This window comes from Gobio gobio (genome assembly GCF_949357685.1).
Source record: "Gobio gobio genome assembly, chromosome: 2".
In the NCBI taxonomy this organism is placed as follows: Eukaryota; Metazoa; Chordata; class Actinopteri; order Cypriniformes; family Gobionidae; genus Gobio; species Gobio gobio.
Window position 1 is genome coordinate 67,143,481 of NC_137098.1, and position 26,529 is coordinate 67,170,009.

The window sequence follows — 26,529 nt, forward strand, 5'->3', positions numbered from 1 at the left end:
TGTGTGTGTGTGTGTGTGTGTGTGTGTGTGTGTGTGTGTGTGTGTGTGTGTGTGTGTGTGTGTGTGTGTGTGTGTGTGTGTGTGTGTGTGTGTGTGTGTGTGTGTGTGTGTGTGTGTGTGTGTGTGTGTGTGTGTGTGTGTGTGTGTGTGTGTGTGTGTGTGTGTGTGTGTGTGTGTGTGTGTGTGTGTGTGTGTGTGTGTGTGTGTGTGTGTGTGTGTGTGTGTGTGTGAACCATAGACCGTGGAGAGGTGAGGTGGTGGTCCAGTGGGTTAAACCACTTAACTGATATGCAGAAGGTTGCTGGTTCTATCCCAGCGGTCACCACCAGTGTGTCCTTGAGCAAGGCACTTTACTCCACGTTGCTCCAGGGGGATTGTCCCTGTAATAAGTGCACTGTAAGTCGCTTTGGATAAAAGCGTCTGCCAAATGCATAAAATGTAAATGTAAAAAAAATGTAGACCGTAAAAAAATAGGTGTGAACTCAACCTATCAACCTCAACCTTGTCTCCCACCCACCAATCATCATCAGTTATATGAACCATAAACACGCATGACTGGTGCACGCGCACACGCACACACACACATACACACACACACGTTGCAGGTCCGACTGACAGAGAGCCTGTTCGGATGAAAACCGCTTCAGTGAGCTCAATTATAGTAACGCCGCATTTTTTTTCCTCAGTAACGCTAACGGTGTTGTAACGGGAGAAACAGTAATTCGTTTGATTACTCGTTACTGAAAAAAATAATTCTGTTAGTACTGCTGTTTATCTATAACGCCGTTATTCCCATCACTGTCAACAACACCTCAAATACAAAGGATACTCCTGCTTGTGACAGCATGGTAATTTATCCTTAAAGGTCCCATGGCATGAAATTTTCATTTTATGAGGTATTTCAACATTAATATGAGTTCCCCTAGCCTGAATATTGTCCCCAAGTGGATAGAAATGTTGATCGGTGTAAACCCGAGTTCTGGCTGTCTTTCTCTGCCTTTGAGAAAATGACAGGCCAGACTAGCCAATCCTGAAGCCTCCTGCTTTGACGTCCACACAGGAACGGTTTCCTCCCTTTCCTCCGCCCAGAGAATCTGTCACGCCCATGCAAACGCTCAAGAGATCATGGGTTGTGAACGAGTGAATGCTGGCAGTTTCTCAGTGTTTGGATGTACAAATGAAAACAGAAGTCTTTTTTTCAGTTCCTTCTGATCTGTGATTAGTGATTTCTTATGTGTAGCTAATTATTTATTATTCGTGCACACACTGCGGCTTTTCTCTCTCCCGACAGAACGGTGTTTTCGTGTTTTTTATCTTGTGAGTCAGTGTTTTTGTACGTCCTCGTCGCGTCTATCTGTTCTTAAATGTGCATACAGTCGGGAGTTTCTGCTCAACATCGGCAGAGCCACATCTTTAGAGATAAACCTCACGCACGCCGAAGCTCGGCCTTCAACATCCCCGACCCCCAGTACTGCATCTGGCCCACAGCGGAGGCACCAAATGCGGCGCGAGATTAAGCTTGAGGGTATCCGGCTAGGCTAGCCAGCTTTCCCCACAATAAACTGGATTACATTCGATTACTGCTGTTGTGTCTTTGTTTGCGCTGAGTACTCAATGCGCGTCACTGACGCTTTTCATATGATTGGAACATATCTAGAAATAATGCTTTAATCAATACTTACTAACTCGTTCATCTCGCTGTAATGGTACATTGCATGTGTTACAAAGTTGGTAATAATGATGAAGACGGACTCGGCGTGACTGGGACTCGTGTTTATTCAAAACTCTCAGATACAAACACAATAAACTCGCGCTGACTGACAGCGCTCTCATAACTCAGTAGTTACTATAAATAACTTTGTTAGCAATCGCTGAGCTCAGTCTCTGATACATTAGTGATGTCCGGTTCGCGAACAATCTTTCTTTTGAACCGGTTCTTTTTAGTGAACCGAACCAGTTCACCAAATCGGACTGAATCGTTCTAAACGGTTTGCGTCTCGAGTCAGCGCTGATCCATAATTTACTAAAGTTACTAACTTTCTGACATGAGTGACAGCCCCTCCGACTAGAAATAGACTAATAACCTGAAGTATATGCTGTAACTACAACAGTTCACCCTGAACTGAGACATGCTGAGAGAACTGATGAGAAGTGAACTCAGGTCTGTCTCTCTTGCAGCAGCTCGTGCCTGCTCGTGCCTTGTAGACCTCGTTAAACCACGCCCCCTCCGCTCATTTCAAATGCAAAGATGTCAGCCAATCACAACAGTGGGCGTTTTTACTGAAGTCTCACAGCAGACACGCCTCTTGAAACAGGGCATTCAGCCACAGGGCAAACATCAGTATTGAAAAAATGCCTTTTATTTCTAAATTATGACATTTTATGATGTAAAAATCATACTAACAATATAAGTACACCTCAGGAAACACTATAAAATAATAGAAAAATGCCATGCCATGGGACCTTTAATTATGTTCAGTTAGACACGTACACATAATCAGTAGATATCAAACGATCTGTAACCATGCAATACTCACAGATAAAAAAACATTTTTACTCACATAAGTGTGTTGCATCATTCCTGTCAGATCCAAAATAGAAGGCACAGTAAACGTTTTTTTAATCTCATTCTGTCTGCAAATCGTTCTGTCCCTTGTTTACAAAAGAATCCGCGTGAACTGGAACTTAATTAAAACTAAAGTTCAACTACACATTCCTAATATTGTAAACTGAAGGAAGCTTAAAGGTTTACTTCAGTGATTTAGCATTAAGCTTTGTATCAGTAGAAACCCGGTAGTATATTCAAATGATGGTACTTTCCCCCGTCATGTCCATCTGAGAGGAGAGAATTATGCAATTTATTTCTGGAAAAAATCCTCTGATGACACAAATATCGTCATTTTGTGTCATCTGAGGATTTTTTGGCCAGAGGCTAGAGACTACAGGCTAGTTCTGCATGTTTTCAACATCACAGAATGTAAATGCGTTCGGCCTCTGGCATTCATAACAGAGCGATACAGAGCAAAGTGAGTGTTTCAACTTTTCAATGAATTCCTATGAAAGTTTAGCTTCCATATGCGATCAGAAAATGGACACGCATCGTGAATGACTGCCGCGCTTACCTCAGCTCTGCTCAGCTCTTCTCTTGTGCTGAATTAAATCTGATTCCTGTTGTGTTTGTCCTGTGACTTTTGTTCGGCCCACTCACACTTTATTGAAAAGACAAGTTCAGTTTTTAATTGTAGTGTTTATTCTCTTACCGAACAAAATGATTGTATTATTATGAAGATCAAAACAATGGTGGGGGCGGTGTCATGATGGGTGCGAAGCAAGTGCATTCTGGGAGTTGTTGTCTTACATCCACATCTTCTGTCTTTTCTCAGTCTAGAAGGCACCAAATTCAAAAATAATTTCACATTTCTTCTACATAAATGACCCAGTTTAAATACACATTCATCTTCCCAGCGCTGAAGTGCCCCTTTAAGCAGCAACTGTGTTCTTCCACATCCAGGCACTTCACACTATTTTGTAATCTTCAACAGCATGATTATTGCCTGGAAGTTCAATCATGAAATTATATTTCTACATGGCAAATATTTTACTAGTAGGTGTAGAATAGAGTAATAGAAAACCAATAGACCCAACAGTCATGACATGCATGCTGCTGATTTTGAGTAATTGAATCATTATTTGAAAAGGGCGTGTTCAAAATAATAACAGTGTGGAGTTCAATTGGTGATCAGTTAGAGGTTATTCATTCTGTGAAGAAACTGGTGTCCAACAAGTGGCCCTTATTTAAGGACAAAGGCAGCAAATGTGAAAATCCTGAGTAAAATGGGTCGTTCCAGACATTGTTCAGAAGAACAGCGTTCTTAGATTTAAAAAGTTGATTAGACAGGGGAAAACATATAAAGAAGTGGAGAAAATGATAGGCTGCTCAGCTAAAATGATATCATATGCTTTAAAATGGCAACCAAAACCAGAAAGACGTGGAAGAAAACGGAAAACTACCATTTGAAAGGATCGAAGAATATTCAAAATGGCAAAGATCACTGTACTGTAACAACTAGAGGATGCCTATGTGAAGCCAAGCTATCGGCAAGAACCCCCCGCAAAGTCACATTGTTGAAAAAACGACACATGCTGAAGAGGTAACAATTTGCCAAAGAACACATTGACTGGCCTAAAGAGAAATGGCACAATATCTTGTGGACCGATGAAAGCAAGATTGTTCTTTTTGGGTCTAGTGGCCGCAGACAATTTGTCAGACGACTCCAGGATACTGAATTCAAGCCACAGTACACTGTAAAGACAGTGAAGCATGGTGGCGTAAGCATCATGATATGGAGATGTTGCTCATACTATGGTGTTGGGCCTATTAATCACATTCCAGGGATCATGGATCAGTTTGAGTACATCAAAATTCTTAAAGAGGTCATATTGCCCTATGCCGTAAAGGAAATTGGCCTTGAAATGGGTTTCAACAAGACAACGACCCCAAACACACCAGTGTCAAGCGACAAGCGAGCAGTTCCAGACCAACAAGATTAACGTTATGGAGTGGCCAGCCCATTACAAAACTTGTGGGGTGACACCAAAAATGCTGTTTCTGAGGCAAAACCAAGAAATGCAGAGGAATTGTGGTATGTAGTGCAATCGTCCTGGGCTGGAATACCTGTTCACAAGTGCCAGAAGTTGGTCGACTCCATGCAACACAGATATGAAGCAGTTTCCAGAAACCGTGGTTATACGACTAAATATTAGTTCAGTGATTGAGAAAAGCTTGAAGATTTAGCTTCCTTGTCAGTTTATAAAGTAAATATTTGACTTTGTAAAGAAAAATGCAGACACTGCTATTTTTTTGAACAGCCTAATATTCCTTTTTCTTCACTTTCTGTAAAGTAATAACAAATTTGATAATGTTTTCTTCATGTTTTGATTTTGGAATAGAATGTGCAGTGTTCCCAATGCCTTTGCGTGTATTGTAATAAAAGTTATTATAAGAATTTTGAGCTTTACTCACTTTTTTAAACACACTGCTATTATTTTGAACACAACTGTACAAAAGCAAACTTTGTATGTGTCGGGTAGCTGTTAGGACCACAGCCACCAGCTCCTAGTTGTTTGCCGAAAGGCCTGGGAAAGTGTTAATGAGTAGAGTACACAGTAGGTAAGTATTAACGTCCAAGTGGTTTTATTAGGACAGCTGTCTCACCACACGTGCTCTCCAAAGGAAGTTCAAAAATAAACAAAACAAATAATTAAAAATACAAAACTCAACAATATAAATCATAAAGAAAACATGCTAGAAGCAGCAAAACATGGCATCAAATATAGCCTTGAGGCACAAGCCTCTCACAGTAAAGACTCACATCTTTCAGCCCTTGACTGTGTAAGCTTCGGCTCTTGGCCCATCTCTCCCCAGGCTCAACTAACCTCTCCCCTTTTATGCATGGAATCTTCCCGCCAAACACTAACGGACAATACCAATAGTAGGGGTCAGGAAACTTCCATGACAATCAAAATGCATTCAATGTCTATGCTGTTACATATGCATTTAAACAGAAAACAATCTCAAATAATACCATCAATCAAATAAACAATATGAAAACAATCATAATACATTAAACAATAAATCATTGTATACAACACTGTGCAATGATGTTCCTGTGATGATAACCCCTCCCAGGTTCATCATCACAGTATGAATCTGAAATAACCTCAACATTAGCAACAACAATGAATTAAGTCGGATTGGTTTATCTGTCACAATTCATGTGCACAGTGTGTGTTTTGCGCACAAAAATTATTCTCTTGCTTCATAAAATTAAGGCTAAACCACTGGGGGGTTTTTTTAAACCACTTTTGCCATTGCAATAATGAAATCTCTTATTTTTAATCTCTACAATAACAACAGCATCATGTACTGCAAAAGTCTAATTGTAATGGACGTATTGCACAGGCTTTCAGAATTGACCAACGTAAATGACAGAACACCATGAATGTAACCCTTTTAAATGAAATTAATTAATTATATTTCTTTATTTTTATTAATATTTTGCATTTATTCCATACAAAGTATGTATTTCCATTATTGTGCTCTTTTGTTAATGAACTGTTAAATGTCCACATGAAATCAGAATGGAAGTTGTTTGTCTTCTAGTATGAATATGTGAGTCTCAGTGTTATCTATACGCTAGTGTTGCTCCACAACAATGACACAATTCACATGTAGAAGATATAAGAGATCAACACTTACAGTCACTCACTTCAGCCAATGAGGATCAGTGATGTTGATGACATCACTCTGCACTTCAGCTTCTCATCAGATCTTCTGTCCAATCAAATGCTCTCTAGAATCTGCTCTTCAAAATATCTTCTGTTGTGCAATGACATTTATGCAGAGTTTTGGACAGGTTGAGTCACTTCATTTGATTTTGTGAGATGTTTAACCATAACTTCTGTTTGTGCACTTCTTACAGAGAAACCTAAAGCTGCTCTGACTGTAAAGCCTGAACCATCACAGATATTCAGAGGAGAGACTGTCACTCTAACATGTGCCGTACAGGGGGAAGGATGGACATATAGATGGCTGTGTGATGGTATAGATTACAAATCTAATGAGATCACTAAACATCAATTCAAGATCTCTGCAGATCACACACAGATGTGCAAGTGTATCGGCTGTAGAGGATCAGGATCAGGATTATTCTGCTCTTACTGGAGTGATGAAGTGACTTTGAATATGACGGGTGAGTGATCATCACTAACATCAGGATCCTTCTCAAATGGTGTATTAAAATGTTTGCTTTGTGTTGAAATAAGGGATGTCAGTGTTTCCCACAGGATTCTGTGATCCTGATTCAGTAGTTGGATTATAAAGTGACTCGATGTGATTATGATCATTTGATAAAATTAAGGAGTGCACGAGACCATTTTACTGGACCATTTTATTGGAGGTTATTGTTGGTTGTTTCTACGGTGGCTGAGAGAGCTCAATGCGCTGCACCTGAAGAAAACACATGCAAATAAAAAAAACCACCAGCAAATTAAGAAAACATTTTCATCAGTTTTACAACAAGTGCTGCAAAAGTTCATAACACAATCAAATACAGAAACACCCCCCCAAAAAAGATGATTATTAGGCTACTTTTTTAATTAAATTAATACTATTAATACTACTACAATAAATTTGCCTCGCAATAATTTAATAGCGCATCACCGCATAACCGACACAATTAGCTAACTAGCTAATTAGCTAATACATTTTCACACAAGCCCCCCTGAGGATTGTAAAATGGTTAATAAAATGGCTGGCACCGCTGGTGTTTCTTCTATTTGCATGTGTTTTCTTCAGTTGCAGCGCATTGAGCTCTCTCAACGAATGTCTCATTCATATCCTGTCATTATAATTCTAGTTTTAGTATTGCATTTTAAAACACAAATCACAAAGTTAACATTATTGTCATTTAAAGTAGACCTACAATGATCCCAAACGTAACTGCAGCTTAATTTCCTCTTTTGATATATTCAGATATGATTCAGACACACTGGTTTTGGCCCAAGGTTTTGGGACATTCAGGTTTCAAAAGCACATATTAATATAATTTTACAAGAAACACTAACCTGGAGTGCATTTCCCGTACAACAACGTAACTCACTGCTTAACTACCATAGTACGATGTTGAAGAAATCAACTAGCTAGTCAAGACTGTTTCCCGAAACCATATTGTCGCTTAAGTTGATTTATGATGTCACGCAGGTGGTGGAGTATTAACTTATTTTATTTTATTAGTTTGAGATCGAATTAATGATAGACTTTTTGCTATAAATTACAGACATGGCATCTGAGGATTCATTCTTATTTTTCTCAGTTATTTTGCTTTATTTTCTGATTCAATCACAAGCTCGATTTTACGTACTAGTGCACGTCCGCACATGCGCACTCTTCAAAAACGGTGCTGTAAATCTCTTGACAAACTAAAAGACAGAATTGACATTTGTATGTATTCTAAATGAAAGATATAGGATGTACTGAATGTCAGCTTGCTTCTTTTGCTCAAGGTAAGGATTTATTAAGTCCACATGTCATGCAAACAAGAAACTATGCTTCTAACCTCAGGTCAAGAGCTGTCGTTCCAACCTCGCAAGTCTGCAACACTGTTTGCGAACGTTCGTTGGAACGATGGTTTCGGGAAACACTGACTTGTTGAACTATGTTGATAATGATGGAACTTGCGGCCATAGTTGGCTAACGATGCTTTTGGGAAACACACCCCTGATTATTTTATAGAAATATCTCATGGGTTTCAGTCTCTCCTCACATTCACTTCTAACACAGTTGTGCTTGTTAGGTAAGGCAGGCCTAATGCAGGTCATGTTTACTTACGGTACCCTGGACACAACATGTGAGGGGATAGTGAAAGATATCGTGGCCACAAATTAACAATTATTTTCCACATGTTTATTATGCTGCTGTTACGAAAATTAAATAAATAGGCCTAAATAAATAAATCGACAAACTACAGTAAAATAGCGAGGTCTATAGGACATAAACTGTTTTGTATTTATAATAGTTATAGCCTGTATTATATCGGATATCAGACATAGGCTATTAGCACTACTATTTTTTGTATTCTATTCTATTTACAGGATCTACAGAAACAGTCTCATATCAGTTAATGCGATCGTGATCGAGTAGGTGACCACTGTTGTCCAGTATCTATACCGCAGTGCTGTAGCCTAGGCCTACATTAAAATTATAAAAGATAAAAACACAATAATAACCCCAACAACACGGCCACAGTAGCGTACATCAACCAACAAGGTGGTCTACGCTCCTGCCGTATGTTGCAACTCGCCCGCCATCTCCTCATATGGAGTCAGAGCATCTGAGACACCCTCTGGCACCCACGTCCCGATCTATGGAACCTGCACGTGTGGGTCCTGGAAGACCACAGGAAATGCCCGATCAGGTCCGTGCTCTCCTTCTTCCAGGAAGGGTTGGAACGAAGGCTGTCTCCTTCCACCCTGAAGGTTTACGTGGCTGCTATCTCTGCGCACCATGACCTTGTGGAGTCGAAAACGATGGGTCAGCACGACCTGGTCATCAGGTTCCTAGGAGACTAAATCCTCCTCGATCAGTGGAGCTTAAGTTCCTGTCTATGGAGACAGCGCTCCAGGTCGCTTTGGCTTCCATCAAGAGGTTAGGGGACCTGCAGACATTTTCGGTTGACGCTTCGTGCCTGGAATTGCCTGGCTGGCTAACTCTCACGTGATCCTGAGACCCCAGCCTGGATATGTGTCAAAGGTTCCCACCACTCCTTTCAGAGATCAGGTGATGAACCTGCAAGCACTGCTCTCGGAGGAGGCAGACCCAGCCTTGGCACTGCTCTGTCCAGCCCTCCATGCTTACAGACAGAACGTAGTGTTGTAGTATTGCTAAGGACTCAGCAGCTCGGGTTGAGTTAAGGTGCAAGCGTCAGTCCGTTGACCGATGTGACCGGATGGGGCAGTAACACCACAAAGTTGAGATCTGTCCGAATTATGCAAATTATTTGTTCATCTTTAATTTTATGCATTTTGCATTCTGGTTCCATTTAAATTCTTTAAATTTCTCACTGCTTGTCTTTAGTAAATCATGACAGTAGTTTTTTTTAACACTAAAAGCGGATTTGCGCTGGTGAAAGCTGTTAGTTAATCTGGCCCTTAGACTTTTCCTTCCGAAATGTTTGTTTGCAGCGGCAAGAAAATTAGTTTTGTAATTTGTTGTACAACATGGTGTAACATCTGTGATTGTCATTCACAAACGTTACTAACGCCCGTTTCACACATACTCCGTCTGCAGTGCGTATGCGGTGCGTGTTGCGGTGCGTATGCGGTGCAGGAGCAGCACGCGCTGTTGTGCTTTCATATATGCTGCGTTTGCAGCGCGCAACTGATCCGCGGTTGTATACCACAAACACAGCATTTATTCATTATTATTTTCATTTCAAATCCAAAAGTTGTTACTGAACATGGCTTGTCAGAATTGCAATTCTCTTTGTTTACACTTTCATAGATGTCACGTTTTAACGTAGTACATTTAAACAACTTCATTACTTTATATTTATATAGCCTATATAACTTTATATAGCATATACTTTAGCTCACACAAGTGGCAAAACATTGAAATATAACTTATAGCCTATAAACATTTTAAATTAGAAACTTACAATAGAAACAGCCGACTCTCGTCTTCTCTTTCGTTTTTAAACCCTTTTAAAAGCAGGTCATAAAGACCTTTTTGTTTTTCCACCTCCAGGAACGTACGTGCTCTTCATTATTTCAATTTTTTTAACCTAAATGCCAGGTAAGGTGTCGTTTCCTTGCTTTACCCGAGAAAAAAAAGCCATGTGTTGACTTTGAAACAGAGTATATTTTAAATGACATACATCTGTGGTAAAATTACTAGATTTTCGTGTCAGTACATGTTTATTTTAAAGCGAACATTGTGCTGTCACTTTAATTACGCAGTGCAGCACAGCAAAAAATAGACTCGGTACGGAAACGATCGCCGCACTGCTGCAGACGCACCGCACCTGGAACGGACTGACGGACAGCATCCGCGCGCAGTGTGAAAGCTGTAATCCGTTAACATGGGTACGGAAAAAATTACGCACCGCATACGCACTGCAAACGGAGTATGTGTGAAACGGGCGTGAAACGGGCGTAAGGCAAGCAGTAGTGGGAACGCCCATATAGCGACCTCACCGCCAGCCTCACATGCAGCTTCAAAGGCGCTTGTAGTGTGAATGCACCTTTAGGCAGGTCAGACTGTTGCTGACTGCATCTGGCACACCGGGCGTTTTCCCAGTGGGTCGCTGGACAATGTGGGCCGGCCCGTTGCTACGTAAATATAGGCTATATGAAGACTAAATATAGTAAAATTACGCAGCCTATATCCTTCCGTCAGCCCAGACCAATGGCCCGCGCGTGATATTTTTTTTCCCAGGATGGTAGGGGAAGGTACCGCCTTTTTCGTCTATGATTGGCTAGAAGGGCTCTCCTCCGATTGGTTATATATCTCACGTTCATGGCAGGCTGTCAGCTAGTCTGTTTTGATCGTCGTTAAACGAAGTCAATCCAACATAGCCTACTAAGAAAAGCGCTATATGTGCGTGTCTTCAGATTTATATTTCAAGTTCACAATTTCATAGCCTGTTTAGATTAGTCTTAGCTGTTTCCTAACCCTAACCTCTCAATACCTGCGCCAAAACCATTTATTACTGGAGCTGTTCTCCCTGTCCGTTGATTTATACCTAATCCTAACCTCAAGATGATCCGGTATGATGTTCTCCAAGTTCTGGGACAAGACCCACCCACTTTTTACGATCAATGATATTGGACCCACTCTCTTTTATCGTCTCTAACATTCAGCACATGTCTGTTTACCTACCCCTAATCGATAAACACTTATTATTAAACACATATTAGACGCTTTATTTCCACTTTTCTAATATTTTCTTAATTTGTATTGAAAATAAATGCCTTTCCGATTTGATATGTGATGGGAAAACGGAGAAGATTGATTTCGGCGAAAGCCGGACTCGAACCGCGGGTCGATTTGTGTCAAAACTAGATGCCATACGTCTTACCCCTACACTACTGTCACTCTCAGTGATATGAAGATTTACGTAATTTTGTCTTTCCGACCTGTTTACCAAGTAAAGCGGTATATTTGTAATTGGCATCTACTCCAGTAAAAAAATTCTGAGGACCCACCCACATTTTTTTTGCTTCCGACGCCCATGCACACACACACACACACACACACACACACACACACACACACACACACACACACACACACACACACACACACACACACACACACACACACACACACACACACACACACACACACACACACACACACACACACACACACACAATAATTACTAGTAATGTTTAACATACAGTTAATGTTGATGCACTAATATTGTGTAATCCTTACCTTGAAATGGCTAACAAATGTTATTTGTTTTGGAAAGAGATTGTTTCTATAGAAGATGGGACGAATCAGTACATTAGCATGACACAGTGGCCCTTAACCACCACATTTCTGTGTGGCTTTAAAGTTACTGTACAGTCAATTTACCCATAGTGTCTGCCTCAACTAGATACACCATGTGAACTTGGAATATAAATCTGATGGCACGCACACGACAGCCTGGCCTGCCATGAACGTCCCAGATAGCAAGCACAGTTGGGCCGATTCCGGCTGAAATGCGCCACTGTTGGCTCACTGTCGGCATTGGTGAAAAGATAATGGGCCAGATCCGTGCCGACTGTGCATGAACCAATCTGGCTGACTGACGGCTTTTTTTGAATGGGCCAGCGTCGGCTGAACGCAGTTGTACGGTGTCAGATTCATACTCGGTGTAGCGCCGTGTATTTAGCTTCGGCCCGGGTTCGTTTTGTCACAGGCGGGCCAATACAGGAATTAAGCAACTCAGCCGTGAGAAAAAAAGTTTTGGCGGTTAAATCCTGAGGAGGCAGACGCAGACGCAGACCATTTCATCTTCGAGAGGAACCATCTCGGCTGAAAAATGAGTAAGTAATTTAATTCATTTATTGTTTTAGTGATGTTTGATGTTTTAATTGTCGAGATAAAAATCGTGTTTTAATATCTAAATGGTTTGCCATGATTATTACAAAACAGCAGAATATATTCGGTACCGGAGTGTGGATAAAGGCCCAGGGTCTCATTTTAGGATAAAACTAGGTATTTTTTAAACTGCTCTATATACAGTGGACTGTAATGTTGGCTAATGAAATTATATTGAGTCATATCTCATTTGCTTGCTAAAATTTCGTCAGTCAATTCGTTCAACGAGTGATTAGGCTCTCGAATCAGCCATATCTTATACAGCCGCGCGGCTCTGTATGATTTGATTCACTATAAAAAGAGTAATTTGTTTGTAAGTCAAACTACACTGACCACCAGCTGCATTATACCCGCGGAGACCAACTCATGTGTGTGCAATTTGAAATTAAATAAGATTTATTTTGTTGTAACACTATGGGAAGCCGGAAGACCACTATAGATACGTGAGGTAAACAGCATTCTTCTTGAACATAACGTAATCTGCTTCATTAGAGCAGGTGCACTTTGTTTAGAGCGAAATAAAAATATTAAAGCATATATATCCCGTATAATGTGATAAATTACTACTCGTAGTCGTAGTACTTAACATATTTTACTGCAGTTGGGATTACTATGATTATGAGCGAACATAAACTGAAGGTTGATCTGAATGCTCAGTTTGGAATTCAACACTAAAACTTTTTACAGATACTATACAATAAGGTGTTATGTTACATTAGTTATTAGTTAACATAGATTAAGAAAGCATGCAGTACTTCAGCATTTATTAATCTTATTAATCCTACTTCAACATTTACTAATTATTCAAATGAAAAGTTGTATTTTGTTAACATTAGTTAATGCATGAACAAAACACACTCACATTTCTATAATTCAAATCCCATAAAGGATTGTTAGACTCCATAAATTAGGTCAAGAACTGAAAACATTTCTCATAACACAGAATGTACTTAAGAGGATGGTAATATTAGTCTGTCTGTCTCATTTTTATCCCAAGGTTACTGTAGTCAGCCGGATCTGGTCCATATCCAGATCAGATGGTGGACTTGCACCCTAAGATGACCACAGTGCGGCCCTGAATGTCAGACAAGACCTAGAAACAAACCGCCTGAGAAGACCTCGCTGACACAACAGTCATCGGCACAGATCCTCAGCAAAGACCATGAGAAACAGTTCTACAGACCCAATGTCCAGCTTAAACTCCCATCACACCAAATGCTGGCATGATCTTTTCCAATCTTCAAATAGTAGGAGCTGAATTAAATACTCTCAATCCACAATCTGACTTGAGAAGCAGCCTGGAATCAGAACCACACCATGTCCGTTTGTTTGGCCCGTGGAGAACTGGCCTCCCGAAGCCTGTTTTTTTTCTCCATTCTGTCACCTGATGGAGTTTGGGTTCTTGCCACTGTCGCCTCTGGCTTGCTTAGTTGGGGACACCTGATCTGCCTGCATTGACACTATTGGATGAGAACTGAACTGAGCTGGAAGAACACTGCTTTCTCCAGAGCTACTTTATAGTTTAAATGAACTCTTTTTATAATTGATGAACATTACAGAGTTAATGAACTCCCTGTAAAGCTGCTTTGAAACTGTCTTTACTGTATAAAGCGTTATATATTTAACAGTGACTTGACTTTTGCAAAAGGAAATTAGTTAGTGTTAAAGAGAGTGATGTTTTTCTTTTAATGATATACAGTAAATATAATAGTTATTTTGAGGTTGAAAAAATTACAGTGTATTTGTTTATTGTTAATACATGTTAATATTAAAGTGTATTTGTTAATTTATAATAAAAAATCTTTAATCTTTTTAAATGGTTGAATTTGTGTTTCACTGCCAGTTTCTGGGCCACATCTGGCCCGGGGACCCAGCCGACCCTCAGCCAGACCTATCTTACAGTGGCTGGGCCAGACCTGGGCCACATAAAACAATACATGTCGTTTTACAGGGTATGGGCCAGATCTGGGCCAACACAATAAATAAGACTCATTTTACAGGGTGTGGGCCATATCTGGGCCAGAGGAAATTGTTTGTGTCCGTTTTCAGTGTGTGGGCCAGTTTTGGGCCGGGGACCCAGCCAGAACTGGGCCAGAACTGAAGCAAGGGTGTGGCCCAGAGGTGGGCCAAACAAATTTTGCTATGTGGGGTGAGATGACGTTTCACGGCCAAATCAAATAACCAATCGGAGGAGAGCCCTTCTAGCCAATCATTGACGAAAAAGGCGGTACCTTCCCCTACCATCCTGGGAAAAAAAATAGGTGTGTTCGACATCGGCTGCGGCTGGATGCAACTGATCGGCGAGAGTAGCCGCGTGAAGGCGGGGAGGAGCTGCAAACACAGACGTGAAGTCGGACACTTTCTGCTTCCCGCGGTGACGCTCGCGCTGTGTTTGCACACTTTATCAGCTGAAGTGAAATAAATGCAATATTTGGCAATACACAGATGTTTCAGAGACATTATTGTCATGTAATACTTTATGCACTGCTTAATACAGCGTGTGTTTTTACAAGAATAAAGTTCAACATATAAGCCTACACTATCAATGAAGTGGGGTCTATGTTTTTAATCAGTTATATTTTGATAAACATGACAATATAACATCGCGACTACATGAAAGGAGGTTTTACTGTTATAAAAAACAGATTTGTGCGCATTAGTGGAGCTGAAGGTTTTAGAATAAACACGAAACACACGTGATCGCTGTCATGCGGTGAATCTGGCCAATCGTGGAACGGCTGTGTCGTCATCAGAGTCCGTGCAGCCTCGAGCAGCTGCTTTGGAGAAACTGCACCGGCTGTAATCGCCGGCTGCTCTCGAATCGCTCTCGCGGCACTTTGTTGACATACGTCACTGTCACGTGGCGTCGGCGCTGCCTCAAGTCGGACAAAATTTCTAACCGGCATGCACTGCTTCAAGTCAGCCGCCGATCGGTCTGCGCATCGCTGGGTGAAGTCGAACAAGCCTAATATCGCGGCCCGCGCAGCCCACCGGAGGCTCTAATCTATTTACCGTAGCCTGATCAGTCTCAGTGGTGCAAAAGCGCTCGTCAATGTCAAAATATTTGCGATATCCAATCAAATTGAAGGAGGCGGGATGTACTGTGCACAGCAGCCGAGCAGCGCGGCAATTGAATGCAATTTGAGGTAAGATAAACAGCTGAATATGACGAGTCAATAGGCTACAGCAATATTTCCAGACTGTTAACGATTTAAAACGATGGACATTAATTTCCAGGGATGTAAACTACTGCTGACCTTTTAGAATTTCTCAGATTTTAATGCCTTTTACGTTATTCGTCACACAATGCACAAAGAAACATTAACGTTGGTGTCGCAGTTTTCAGCATAGGCTATCAGAGGGAATGTTTGTCTTTCTGTTTCCAGGCTTTTTTCAGTAATTTCCCTATAATTTTCAAATGATTCATAGGCTTAGCCTACACATACATGGAACAACTAGCAACTTTCACATTCAAGTAGCCTATGTGCCATGTAGAAAAGTGTCATATATTAAAATAAATATATAATTTGCTAGTTAGTTCACGTGCATTATTTTACACACTGGTAATCAAAAGTTTGAAATAATTAAAATGTTTTTTGTTTTTTTTATAATTAAACAATGTTTAAAAAATTTTTTGAAAGAAGGCTGCATTTATTTGATCAAAAATACAGTAAAACCACAAATATTAAGAAATATGAATACAATTTCCAATAGGCCTAGTTGTTTTCTATGAGAATGTATTGTAAAATGTAATTTATTCCTGTAAAAGCTGACTTTTCAGCATCATTATTCCACACTTCAGTCAGTGTCATATGATCCTTCACAATTCATTTTAATATGCTGTATTTTTCATATAATTTTTAAGCTCTTTTCCACTGTTTGAGCTTTATTCCATAAAATTACAGATATCTAGATACTATAACCACTAGAAAGGCACCCTAAAACAGTCCACATTCTGCACTACATTCTAAGTCTTCTAGACCATAGCATTGTATATGGTCTGATTTTATGGTAGGTATTGAACTTAGTGATATTAAACTTAAGTGTATGGAAAAGAGAATTAAAAATTTGTCTAAAAAAAAAAATTCTATTTGCCATGTGCATTTCCATGTGTGTAAAGACAAATTATAACCTAAAGAAGTATCATTCAGTGATAAGCATTTCAATAAAACAATTAATATAATTCATATTTTTGTATAAATAGCTTTGGTTTAAAATTGCTCTGTGTATAATGAGCTGGTGGGTTTATGGTGAGGTGTGTTGCAGACCGGGTATGATGGGCCGCTTTGTGCCAGAAAGTCCAGGGCCACTTTTTTGTCCCAGTCCACCCCTGGCTGACTGCTAAAATGAGATTCTCCATCTTTCTGAGATTCAGATTCAGAACTCTTTCAGATGATGCGTAATAGCATCCCCTACCATATAACAATGAGAACATGGAAAGCCGGAAAATTGAAGAAGGGTCTGTTTGCGTCCCGAAGTACTACAAACCACTTTCCCTACAAATTACACCTTCAACAACAAGTTACGCCTCCCGCGGAGAAACAAGCTTGGATGTCATTGACTAAAACACTCTTTTGAAATAAATTATTTCATGTTTTATGTATGAAATGTTTTTTTATTTTATTTAATAATTACAAATAAATCTTTTTTTTTAACTTCTCATCTATACATTAATGCTGTGTTTTGGAAGATACAGAGTACTTTTGTATCTATTACCACACCATTAACCTATTAACACCATTAGCTTGCATATTAAATATTACATTTTTATGGAAAACACTTGAATGACGATCAAAAATGTAATATGAATTGTTTCTGGATATTGATCTAGGTGTTAGAGGCAGAATGCTGTCATCTGCTAATTAGAAAGTTTTTTGTAGATAATAGTTTTTGAAAGAAAATAATTTCCATATTTCTCCAGCAGAGGCCAATAGAGATCCATTCATTTTTCTGGATGTGGCCAACTGCTCTTATAACAGCTTTTGTGATGAATATGCTGTAAATTGTTGAATAATATATATGTATTAAACATTATTAAATACATTAAACAGTATTTTTGTGAAAGTTTAGAAATGTTTGTTGTTTTTTAAAAAGTAAATAGAACCAACAAAACGTACCAATAAGCAGATCGGTGTTAACATGCAGTCCGTCTTTTCTTCGCCACCAGGGGCACATTCAAAGCTCAAACCGGTGCGCAATGTTTTGCTACGGTTTCCGGTTGAACGTCACGTTTCCTGGAAACGGTGTGTAACGGGGTGCGTTCCGTTCGACCGTAAGTGGACTGCGAAGTGGACTTCACAGGGTATATTCCGCCATCTTAAGTGAGATTCCAATCCAAAGGGAGCGAACATGTTCAGTCCGAAGGGAACATCGATACATCACTTCACAGGAAGTAGAGAGTGAAAATCACCCAAATGTCTTTGCGCGTCGCATGCATCACCTGTCTGAACGGTCTGAACTAATGATGGTGCAGAGCCGTTGGTTAGAAGAGTTTTTAAACAGCTCTGCGATTGAGGAGTTTACATATGCATTTGAATGTTCATAGTTATTATACAAATTAGAGTATTTATGAATGGTTATGGCAATAACTGTTACATTTGTCTATTATATTTTATGAATATGTAAACAAATTGTTGAGAAGCACCTGAGGGCTGTCATGTTTTTTATTTGACTTTATTTACCTCAGGAATGTTTACTGTGCAGCTGCACTTGGGAAAGAAAGCGCACCAGATGAGACCGCTACAAAGACCATTAACAATAGCCTACATACATAGTTAACCAAATCAAAGTATTTTCATATTGAATGACAGGTGCAGCTTCAAATCTGTTCATAGTCAATACAGGTTCTAAGTAAACTAATGAAACTAATGGACAATGTTTTGATTATATGTTTTAGATAGCATATACTGTGTGTTTTGTAAATGTATATGCTTATTATATGGTTTTCAATTTGAAAGTAAAGTAAATTACAATATTAATTTATGTTAGGCTATATCATAATCTGCACCTGTCGTTGCCTTTCTTTGATGACGTTGCAGGGCGTTCCAAATGAGCGATTATTGTCAGCGAAGTCCACTTCAACTGATATACCGTGCTCAGAGAGTAGGAATCATAGACTGTAAAAAAATATGGACGTAGTGTCCGTGACGTCACCCATAGGATTCTGATGAGCCCTGGACGTAGTGTCCGTGACGTCACCCATAGGATTCTGATGAGCCGTTCTGAAGCGCAATGGTGGCCGTTGCCATCTTGGCAGCGCGTCATCGCGCGTCACTCCCGGATAACAGAAAATGGGCAAAAAGGCGGGACGTGGGCGGAGCTTAAGTGACGCGATGACTAACAGACAGCAGATAAATGGCTATCCACCAGTCACTCGAAGTGGCCACGCCCTTAATTATGCAGAACTTTAAGGCTTTATATAATGTAAACGAATGAGCTATAAAAAAATTCACCCCCCTCACAGTTGTCATGAAGGGCAAAATGAGCCGTATAGACCAAAAGCACAATTTGTACCAGGCTGTAAACATGTTTTATTCTGCTCTAAAGTTGACCATTTTAACATGGGGCTCAATGAGATTCTGCTCCCTTCTGGATCCTGTCCCTAGCGGCCAGTCGATGAATTGCAGTTTGAGGCACTTCCGTATTGGCTTCAAGAGAAACTGCGGGAGGTTGCCGCTTGGTTCTGAAGCGCAAAGTAGGGACGAGCCATCTTGGCAGCGCGTCATCGCGCGTCACTCCCGGATAACAGAAAATGGGCAAAAAGGCGGGACGTGGGCGGAGCTTAAGTGACGCGATGACTAACAGACAGCAGATAAATGGCTATCCACCTGTCACTCGAAATGGCCACGCCCTTAATTATACAGAATTTTAAGGCTTTATATAATGTCAACGAATGAGTTATAAAAAAATTCACCCCCCTCACAGTTGTCATGAAGGGCAAAATGAGCCGTATAGACCAAAAGCACAATTTGTACCAGGCTGTAAACATGTTTTATTCTGCTCTAAAGTTGGCCATTTTAACATGGGGCTCAATGAGATTCTGCTCCCTTCTGGATCCTGTCTCTAGCGGCCAGTCGATGAATTGCAGTTTGAGGCACTTCCGTATTGGCTTCAAGAGAAACTGCGGGAGGTTGCCGCTTGGTAGGAATGCACCCACGGTGTGCAACGGGTTTGAGATGCGTTTTTTTCTCGTTTGGTGGGTGTGTCAAATATGTCAGTCCAATCAGCAGCAACATGTATATAAACCACGCGGAATTAAAGAGACACCTCACACAATGGGTCCAAGTAATGTTTACAAATGTGTCCCCTGCAGCTCAGTATACGCAACAATTGAAGGTATTAGAAGACATGATTGTCGTAAGAGTTTATATATATAATCAACATGATGATGTATTTATTTATATATTTAGCTTCATTGCAAGGCAAGTTTATTTATATACCAAATTTCATATATGGTAATTGCTTGACATAAAGTGAGAAAGAAAATACAAGCTATTAAAAAAGTAAGAACTAGAAATAAAATGATTTAAATTAGAATTGATTACCAGGAGATAAAAAAAAAAAGTTAAATAAATGTGATTGGGGTGTTGTCTTTTATTCTGGACGGCAAGGGCAGTGATTGCATGTATTTTACAGTATTAAACACGTATTTATATCGATTTCATCAGGCTCCGAAAATTCCTCAAAAAGAACACAAAGAATGGCCTTCTCAGCTGCCGTAGTTACAACTCTTGCGTCAACAGAACAGGGTGTTCAACGCAGCACCGTTTCCGTATAAAAAAACGTTTTGCAACCTTTTGTCGGGGCTGAACGCAGCCCTGGTTTTGTCTGACCCTGTTTCGCTGTCCAATGGTCATGCCTTAACTGCAATCTCTAGTATTGCATTAGTATTGTATCCTTCTAATGAGCATTTCATATTTTTATATAACTAGAGTTAAATATATTTTTTGGCTAATTTCATATGTGAAAGAAAATGTGCCTAATAATTCTGCACACCTGAATATAAGGTGTTTTTCATTTCCAGCCTTCATGAACAATTATATATCACTTATAAATGATTACATGTTAAATTAATAATAGTTATTAAGATTAATGTGGTTTGGAATTGGAAAAAATGTGCCTGGAAAAAAATAATATGATCAGAAAATCAGTGTGCCTAATAATTCTGTACACACTGTATGAACACAATGGCCAATGAGAGGTGTTTAAGTTAGTCAGAATCGGTTTATTTAGGACTACACCATACGGACTAAGACATGGACACACTCCGTACGGACTAAGACATGGTGTCCTGCCAGGTCCGGAAGGAAGGTTTTTAAGCCCAGAAAAACTGCCATCATTTCCAGGCAGTTGATGAGCAGACGTTTTTCTGAGGTCAACCAGAGGCCAGAGTTTGGCCTGCCCTCGCACGGAGCTCCCCAACCGATTTTGGAGGCGTCTGTTAAAACTACCTTCCTCCTCGAGACTAGACCCATAGACTAGAGCTGCTATTTGGATATGTTGCCTCTGGCTTGGCGTGCTCAGTTGGGGACACTAAATTTTTCAACCAAACATCGAAATAAATCTAATTAATAAACTAAATTAACCATATAAACTAAATTACTGATCTAATTATTGATCTAAAGCCCACACTGTCACTGTATGATAATTGAAATGAACTGATGACATCAGCGTTTTTTCCAGAATGGCTATACAGCTGAATAAAATTATGTTGCATTATTTTCCTGTTTAACACTGTAAAGCTGCTTTGAAACAATCTACATTGTTAAAAGCACTATATAAATAAAGTTGACTTGACTTAACTTGACTTGAAAGAAAGCATCTTTCAGATCCACTGAGAAAAAACAATCCCCTGGACGTATTTGCGAGAGGATTTATTTGGACGTTAGCATCTTGAATGGCCGTCTCATAAGGGCCTTGTTCAGAGGAAATCAAAGATAATTAATTACACGTGTGTCTAATGATGGTAACCATAGTAATTAATACGACAACAATGAGAAACAGAAGCCAAACACAGAAACACTGGGCCTCATTTACATCTAACGTAGAAGCTGAATTTAAAGCAGAGCATTTGAATTGAGCAGTGTAACTTTCATGTTTGGTTGACTGCATTTTATTTTGATGATGAATGGCTGAAATGTCAAGTTACAGGGCTTTAGACTGTGACCAAAACGGACGCTAATTTTGTTAATAATGTGTGATTTTTCTAAATTTCGCATTAGTGGAAGTGCATAATGTTCAGGTTGTTTTGGTACCTGGCTGGCACGAGCACTCCATTAACCCTTTGATGCATACGATCACACTGGTGTGATTAGAACGGTTAGTGCCTCACATCATCAACTGCGAAATTCGAATGTGTTTTCTTGCTTTTGCTGCCGCTAAGCCAGAGAAAGACACACTCAGCGCTTGTCATATCACAAATATTCAGTGTTTTCAACCACATGAGGTTTATTTTAGGTTTCAGACATTTAAATACACATAAGCACTTGCAAAACAATACATTTATAGTTTGTGTGCACTATGCGGCTGTGAATGAATGACAGTGCGGCCGTGCGCATTTTACTTTTGGTTTCGTGTGAAAGAAGAATGTCATATATTCTTCACGATGCATCTCCATCCCTTTCAAATCAAACAAGTCTGAAAATGGCCTTTCCTTTTCTTGACAATTCTTCTGGTAGCTTTTGTATGAAGGCATTAAACTGCTTTAAACACATTAACATTACTGGCCTAATGTTATGGCAACTGGTTAACGTTACTTCACCTGGATGCTTGAAACGATACACTCAGCACGAAATGAACCGCATCACAGACAAATAAAAGTTAATAAACATTTACAAGTGAAGACACTATAGCACGCATACAATCAGGGAAGCTCCATGAGTATGAACTAAATCTTTCAATGTGTAACGATATGCATAAAATAATACATTTTTCATTTTCATTCATTTGTCAGATTCATTTCATTCATCAAGCCAGATGACAACTAAATAACATCACATAAACAGCGTATTTGACATTAAACAAAATATAATTCTCACTTTTTACCACAGAAGTGTTAGAACTGCTTCCACAAATCTGAAAGCTGACTTTAAAAAGAAACTTTGTCCGAAATTATCTGTGTGTGTAATGGCGCTTGCGTCTCGCTTTTTTTCGCGCCGACAAGTTCTTGAGGATCTGAATCTGTTCTTGTTCTCCTGCAGATCTAAAGCCGAAGCCTGAACTCACATCAGATCCTGCAGGAGCTGCACTGACAGGAAACACAGAGAAACCAGTCTATTACACACAATACAGTGATGCACTGTGGGTAGATGTTACAGGTGAGAGAGAATGTAGTGTGTGATGCAACATATACAGATCAGAGACAATACACTGTAAAAAAAAATCCTAATTTTACGGATAATAACTCTAAATTGTTTACAGTATTTTCATGTAATTTTGAATTATGTTTAAAACTATGTAAAATTACAAACAATATCTGTAAATTCTGTTTATAGTATTAACCATCTGTATATTATTCACCTGTAAATTCTGTTTATAGTAATAACCATCTCTCTATTTATAGATATATTTATATTTACTCAGTACATATCCATGTCCTGCACTTATGCAAACGTTGTATATCCTGCACTTGCTGCTATTGCACTTCTGGTTAGACCTAAACTGCATTTCGTTGCCTTGTACTTGTACTTGTGTAATGACAATAAAGTTGAATCTAATCTAATCTAATCTAATCTAATCTAAATAAACAACTTGACTGTTATTTTAAGGATTATATCATTAATGACAAATTACAGTAATTCTCATTTTTATAAAGGAAAATTACTGTATTATTTATACAGTATTTTTCTGTTTTCATAAATTACATACAAATTCATGTAAAATTACAAAAAATATCTGTAAATTAACAACTTGACCATTATTTTATCATTAATGACAAATCACAGTCATTCTCATTTTTTATACAGGGAAATTGCTGTATTATTTATACAGTATTTTTCTGTTTTCTTAAATTACATACAAATGTATGTAAAATTACAGAACTAATCTGTAATAAAATATTTAGCTCATTATATTAAAGGTTTATGTCCATACTAACAATTTAACATTATTCTTTGTAATTTTAAAGTAAATCTTATTAGTTTCACTGTAAAAATAAAATCGTAAAAAAAATGGTAAATGACTGGCAGCTACGGCTGCCAAACAAAAACTGTAAAATTAAAGTAAAATATCTTAATTCAAATAAAGTGCAAAAACTTTACGTACATTTACATTAAAAGTTTGAGAGAAAACTGTTATTTTACAGATTTTTCCTTATTTAAATTAAGATAATTTACGTTAATTTTATGTTTTTGTCTGGCAGCCATTGTCATTTGCATCTGCCAGTCATTTGATTTTTTTAATTTTTTTTTTTTTTTACAGTGTAGGTGTATTTTTACATTCAAACTGTAATTCTGGATACAAATATAACAAACTATATAGGAAACTAAATATCAAACAATAATCTGTTTTTAAAGAGTACAAATCTGCACTGCTCTCCAGGTTGAAACTTTCAAGCCTCTGCCCACACCACAAAACACCATTTGACCAATTAATTAAATATAACAGCAAATAAAAATAAATATACACATTTGCTAACTGTAGTTTAAAACAAACATTATTATTTGTAAGGTTATTTGCTGTCTTTACGTGTTCACTTGAGCGTGATTGGTCAATCTGAACGTCATCTAGAAATCTGGCCAATGACAGTGCGCGCCTTCTACCGATCAAATTTGAAAATACACCCGTTGCCGTTGGAGTGCTCTGCTCGCGCGCGCGGCAATACTAATCTGCAACAGGACTGCTTCGTCGGTCCATTAATGGCATCACATGGATCATTTTACATCTGTTAAAATCTTATTTTGGACGAATTTTGATTGTGGGATGTCGACTGAGAACGAAAAACATGGATATGAACAGACATTTAAGTTAACTGTTACCAATGGCGGACAACAGACGGCAGAAGGTAAATAAATCCCTTTATATTTTTTCTACTGTCACATCAACATATAACTTAGTGTATTAAAGTTATATGCTAATCGCGAATAACTTGCATATTCTGTTTCTGTGTTTTGTTATGTTGTAATACTGTTAAGCTAGGACTGGGCACTATGACGATGATAGTAACTATCCAATATTGCACACAATTATCTCAAAATCCCTGTCATGTGAGGTATTCGCTTGATTTAAACAGTCAGTTATGTTTGAAGTAACTTTAGAGTTAAACGGTTCAAGTTAACGTGGGGAATCCCGGATGCTTGTCATTGTGCTTTCTTAAAGGGGCAGCATCTTAATAAACTGCCGTCCATTAATTTGAATCAAACTACAAAAGACTAGAGAAGACCTTCTGCGTTTTTAAGAATCAAGTGATATTAATGCATAGAATATCATACAGTGAAGACTAAGCAGTATTATTCTGTAGTATTTCTTAATAAAATATCTATAAAATAACTATACTGTGATATTGTTATTGTGATATAAAATTTCTCATGTATGTAGAATAATATGGTCATAATGCCCATCCCTACTGTCAGCTAGTTTTAAGATAAAGCTTGTCATAAAAGTAAAGGAGTTTTGGATGAGTAATGAACACTGTCATGTTCACTCATTCTGCAGAGAGGACAGGAAACCACCATCCTTGGACTCTGAAGAATTATAGGCAAACCAGGGCTGCGTTCAGCCCCGACAAAAGGTTGCAAAACGTTTTTTTATACGGAAAAGGTGCTGCGTTGAACACCCTGTTCTGTTGACGCAAGAGTTGTAACTACGGCAGCTGAGAAGGCCATTCTTTGTGTTCTTTTTGTGGAATTTTCGGAGCCTGATGAAATCGATATAAATACGTGTTTAATACTGTAAAATACATGCAATCACTGCCCTTGCCGTCCAGAATAAATGACAACACCCCAATCACATTTATTTAACTTTTTTTTTCATCTCCTGGTAATCAATTCTAACTTAAATCATTTTATTTCTAGTTCTTACTTTTTTAATAGCTTGTATTTTCTTTCTCACTTTATGTCAAGCAATTACCATATATGAAATTTGGTATATAAATAAACTTGCCTTGCAATGAAGCTAAAGATATAAATAAATACATCATCATGTTGATTATTTATATATATATATATATATATTAAACTCTTACGACAATCATGTCTTCTAATACCAGCGGACACATTAAACAACTTTACTTCCATTGTGTGAGCTGTCTCTTTAATTCCGCGTGGTTTATATACATTTTGCCGCTGATTGGGCTGTCATTTTTGACACACCCACCAAACGAGATCAAACGCATCTCAAACCCGTTGCACACCGTTTCCAGAAAACATGACGTTCAACCGGAAACCGTAGCAAAACGTTGCGCACCGGTTTGAGCTTTGAACGTGCCCCTGGATTTTGGATCTACTGTGAAGTTTTTGTATGGACCTGGTGAGTACATTTTGCAAGTCCATGTCTCTGTCAGTAAGTTGATAATTAATATTAATGTTTTATCAAACAAATTAATATTCATTTGTGTGTGTGTGTGTGTGTGTGTGTGTGTGTGTGTGTGTGTGTGTGTGTGTGTGTGTGTGTGTGTGTGTGTGTGTGTGTGTGTGTGTGTGTGTGTGTGTGTGTGTGTGTGTGTGTGTGTGTGTGTGTGTGTGTGTGTGTGTGTGTGTGTGTGTGTGTGTGTGTGTGTGTGTGTGTGTGTGTCTTCCCCCCTCATAATCCTGAAGTTTTGGGAATGAAAATCTGCCACATGATCTTCAGAGGAAGTGAGTATTCATGTCATATCCAACATTAATACTGTTACGTTACCCTTATGTGTGTGGAAATGTGAACACAGGCAACTCAAGGCACTTGAG

The 26,529-nt window shown here is 38.9% G+C and overlaps 1 protein-coding gene across 1 annotated transcript in view; it reads left to right on the forward strand.

Annotated features, from left to right (window-relative positions):
• LOC307120077 (basement membrane-specific heparan sulfate proteoglycan core protein-like) overlaps positions 1 to 26,529 on the forward strand; it is a 335,684-nt gene that overhangs the window by 102,018 nt on the left and 207,137 nt on the right. The window contains exons 10-11 of the mRNA XM_079806937.1: positions 6,483 to 6,752; positions 22,849 to 22,965. Coding sequence (XP_079663063.1) covers positions 6,483 to 6,752; positions 22,849 to 22,965 — 387 coding nt within the window. The remainder of the gene's footprint in view (positions 1 to 6,482; positions 6,753 to 22,848; positions 22,966 to 26,529) is intronic.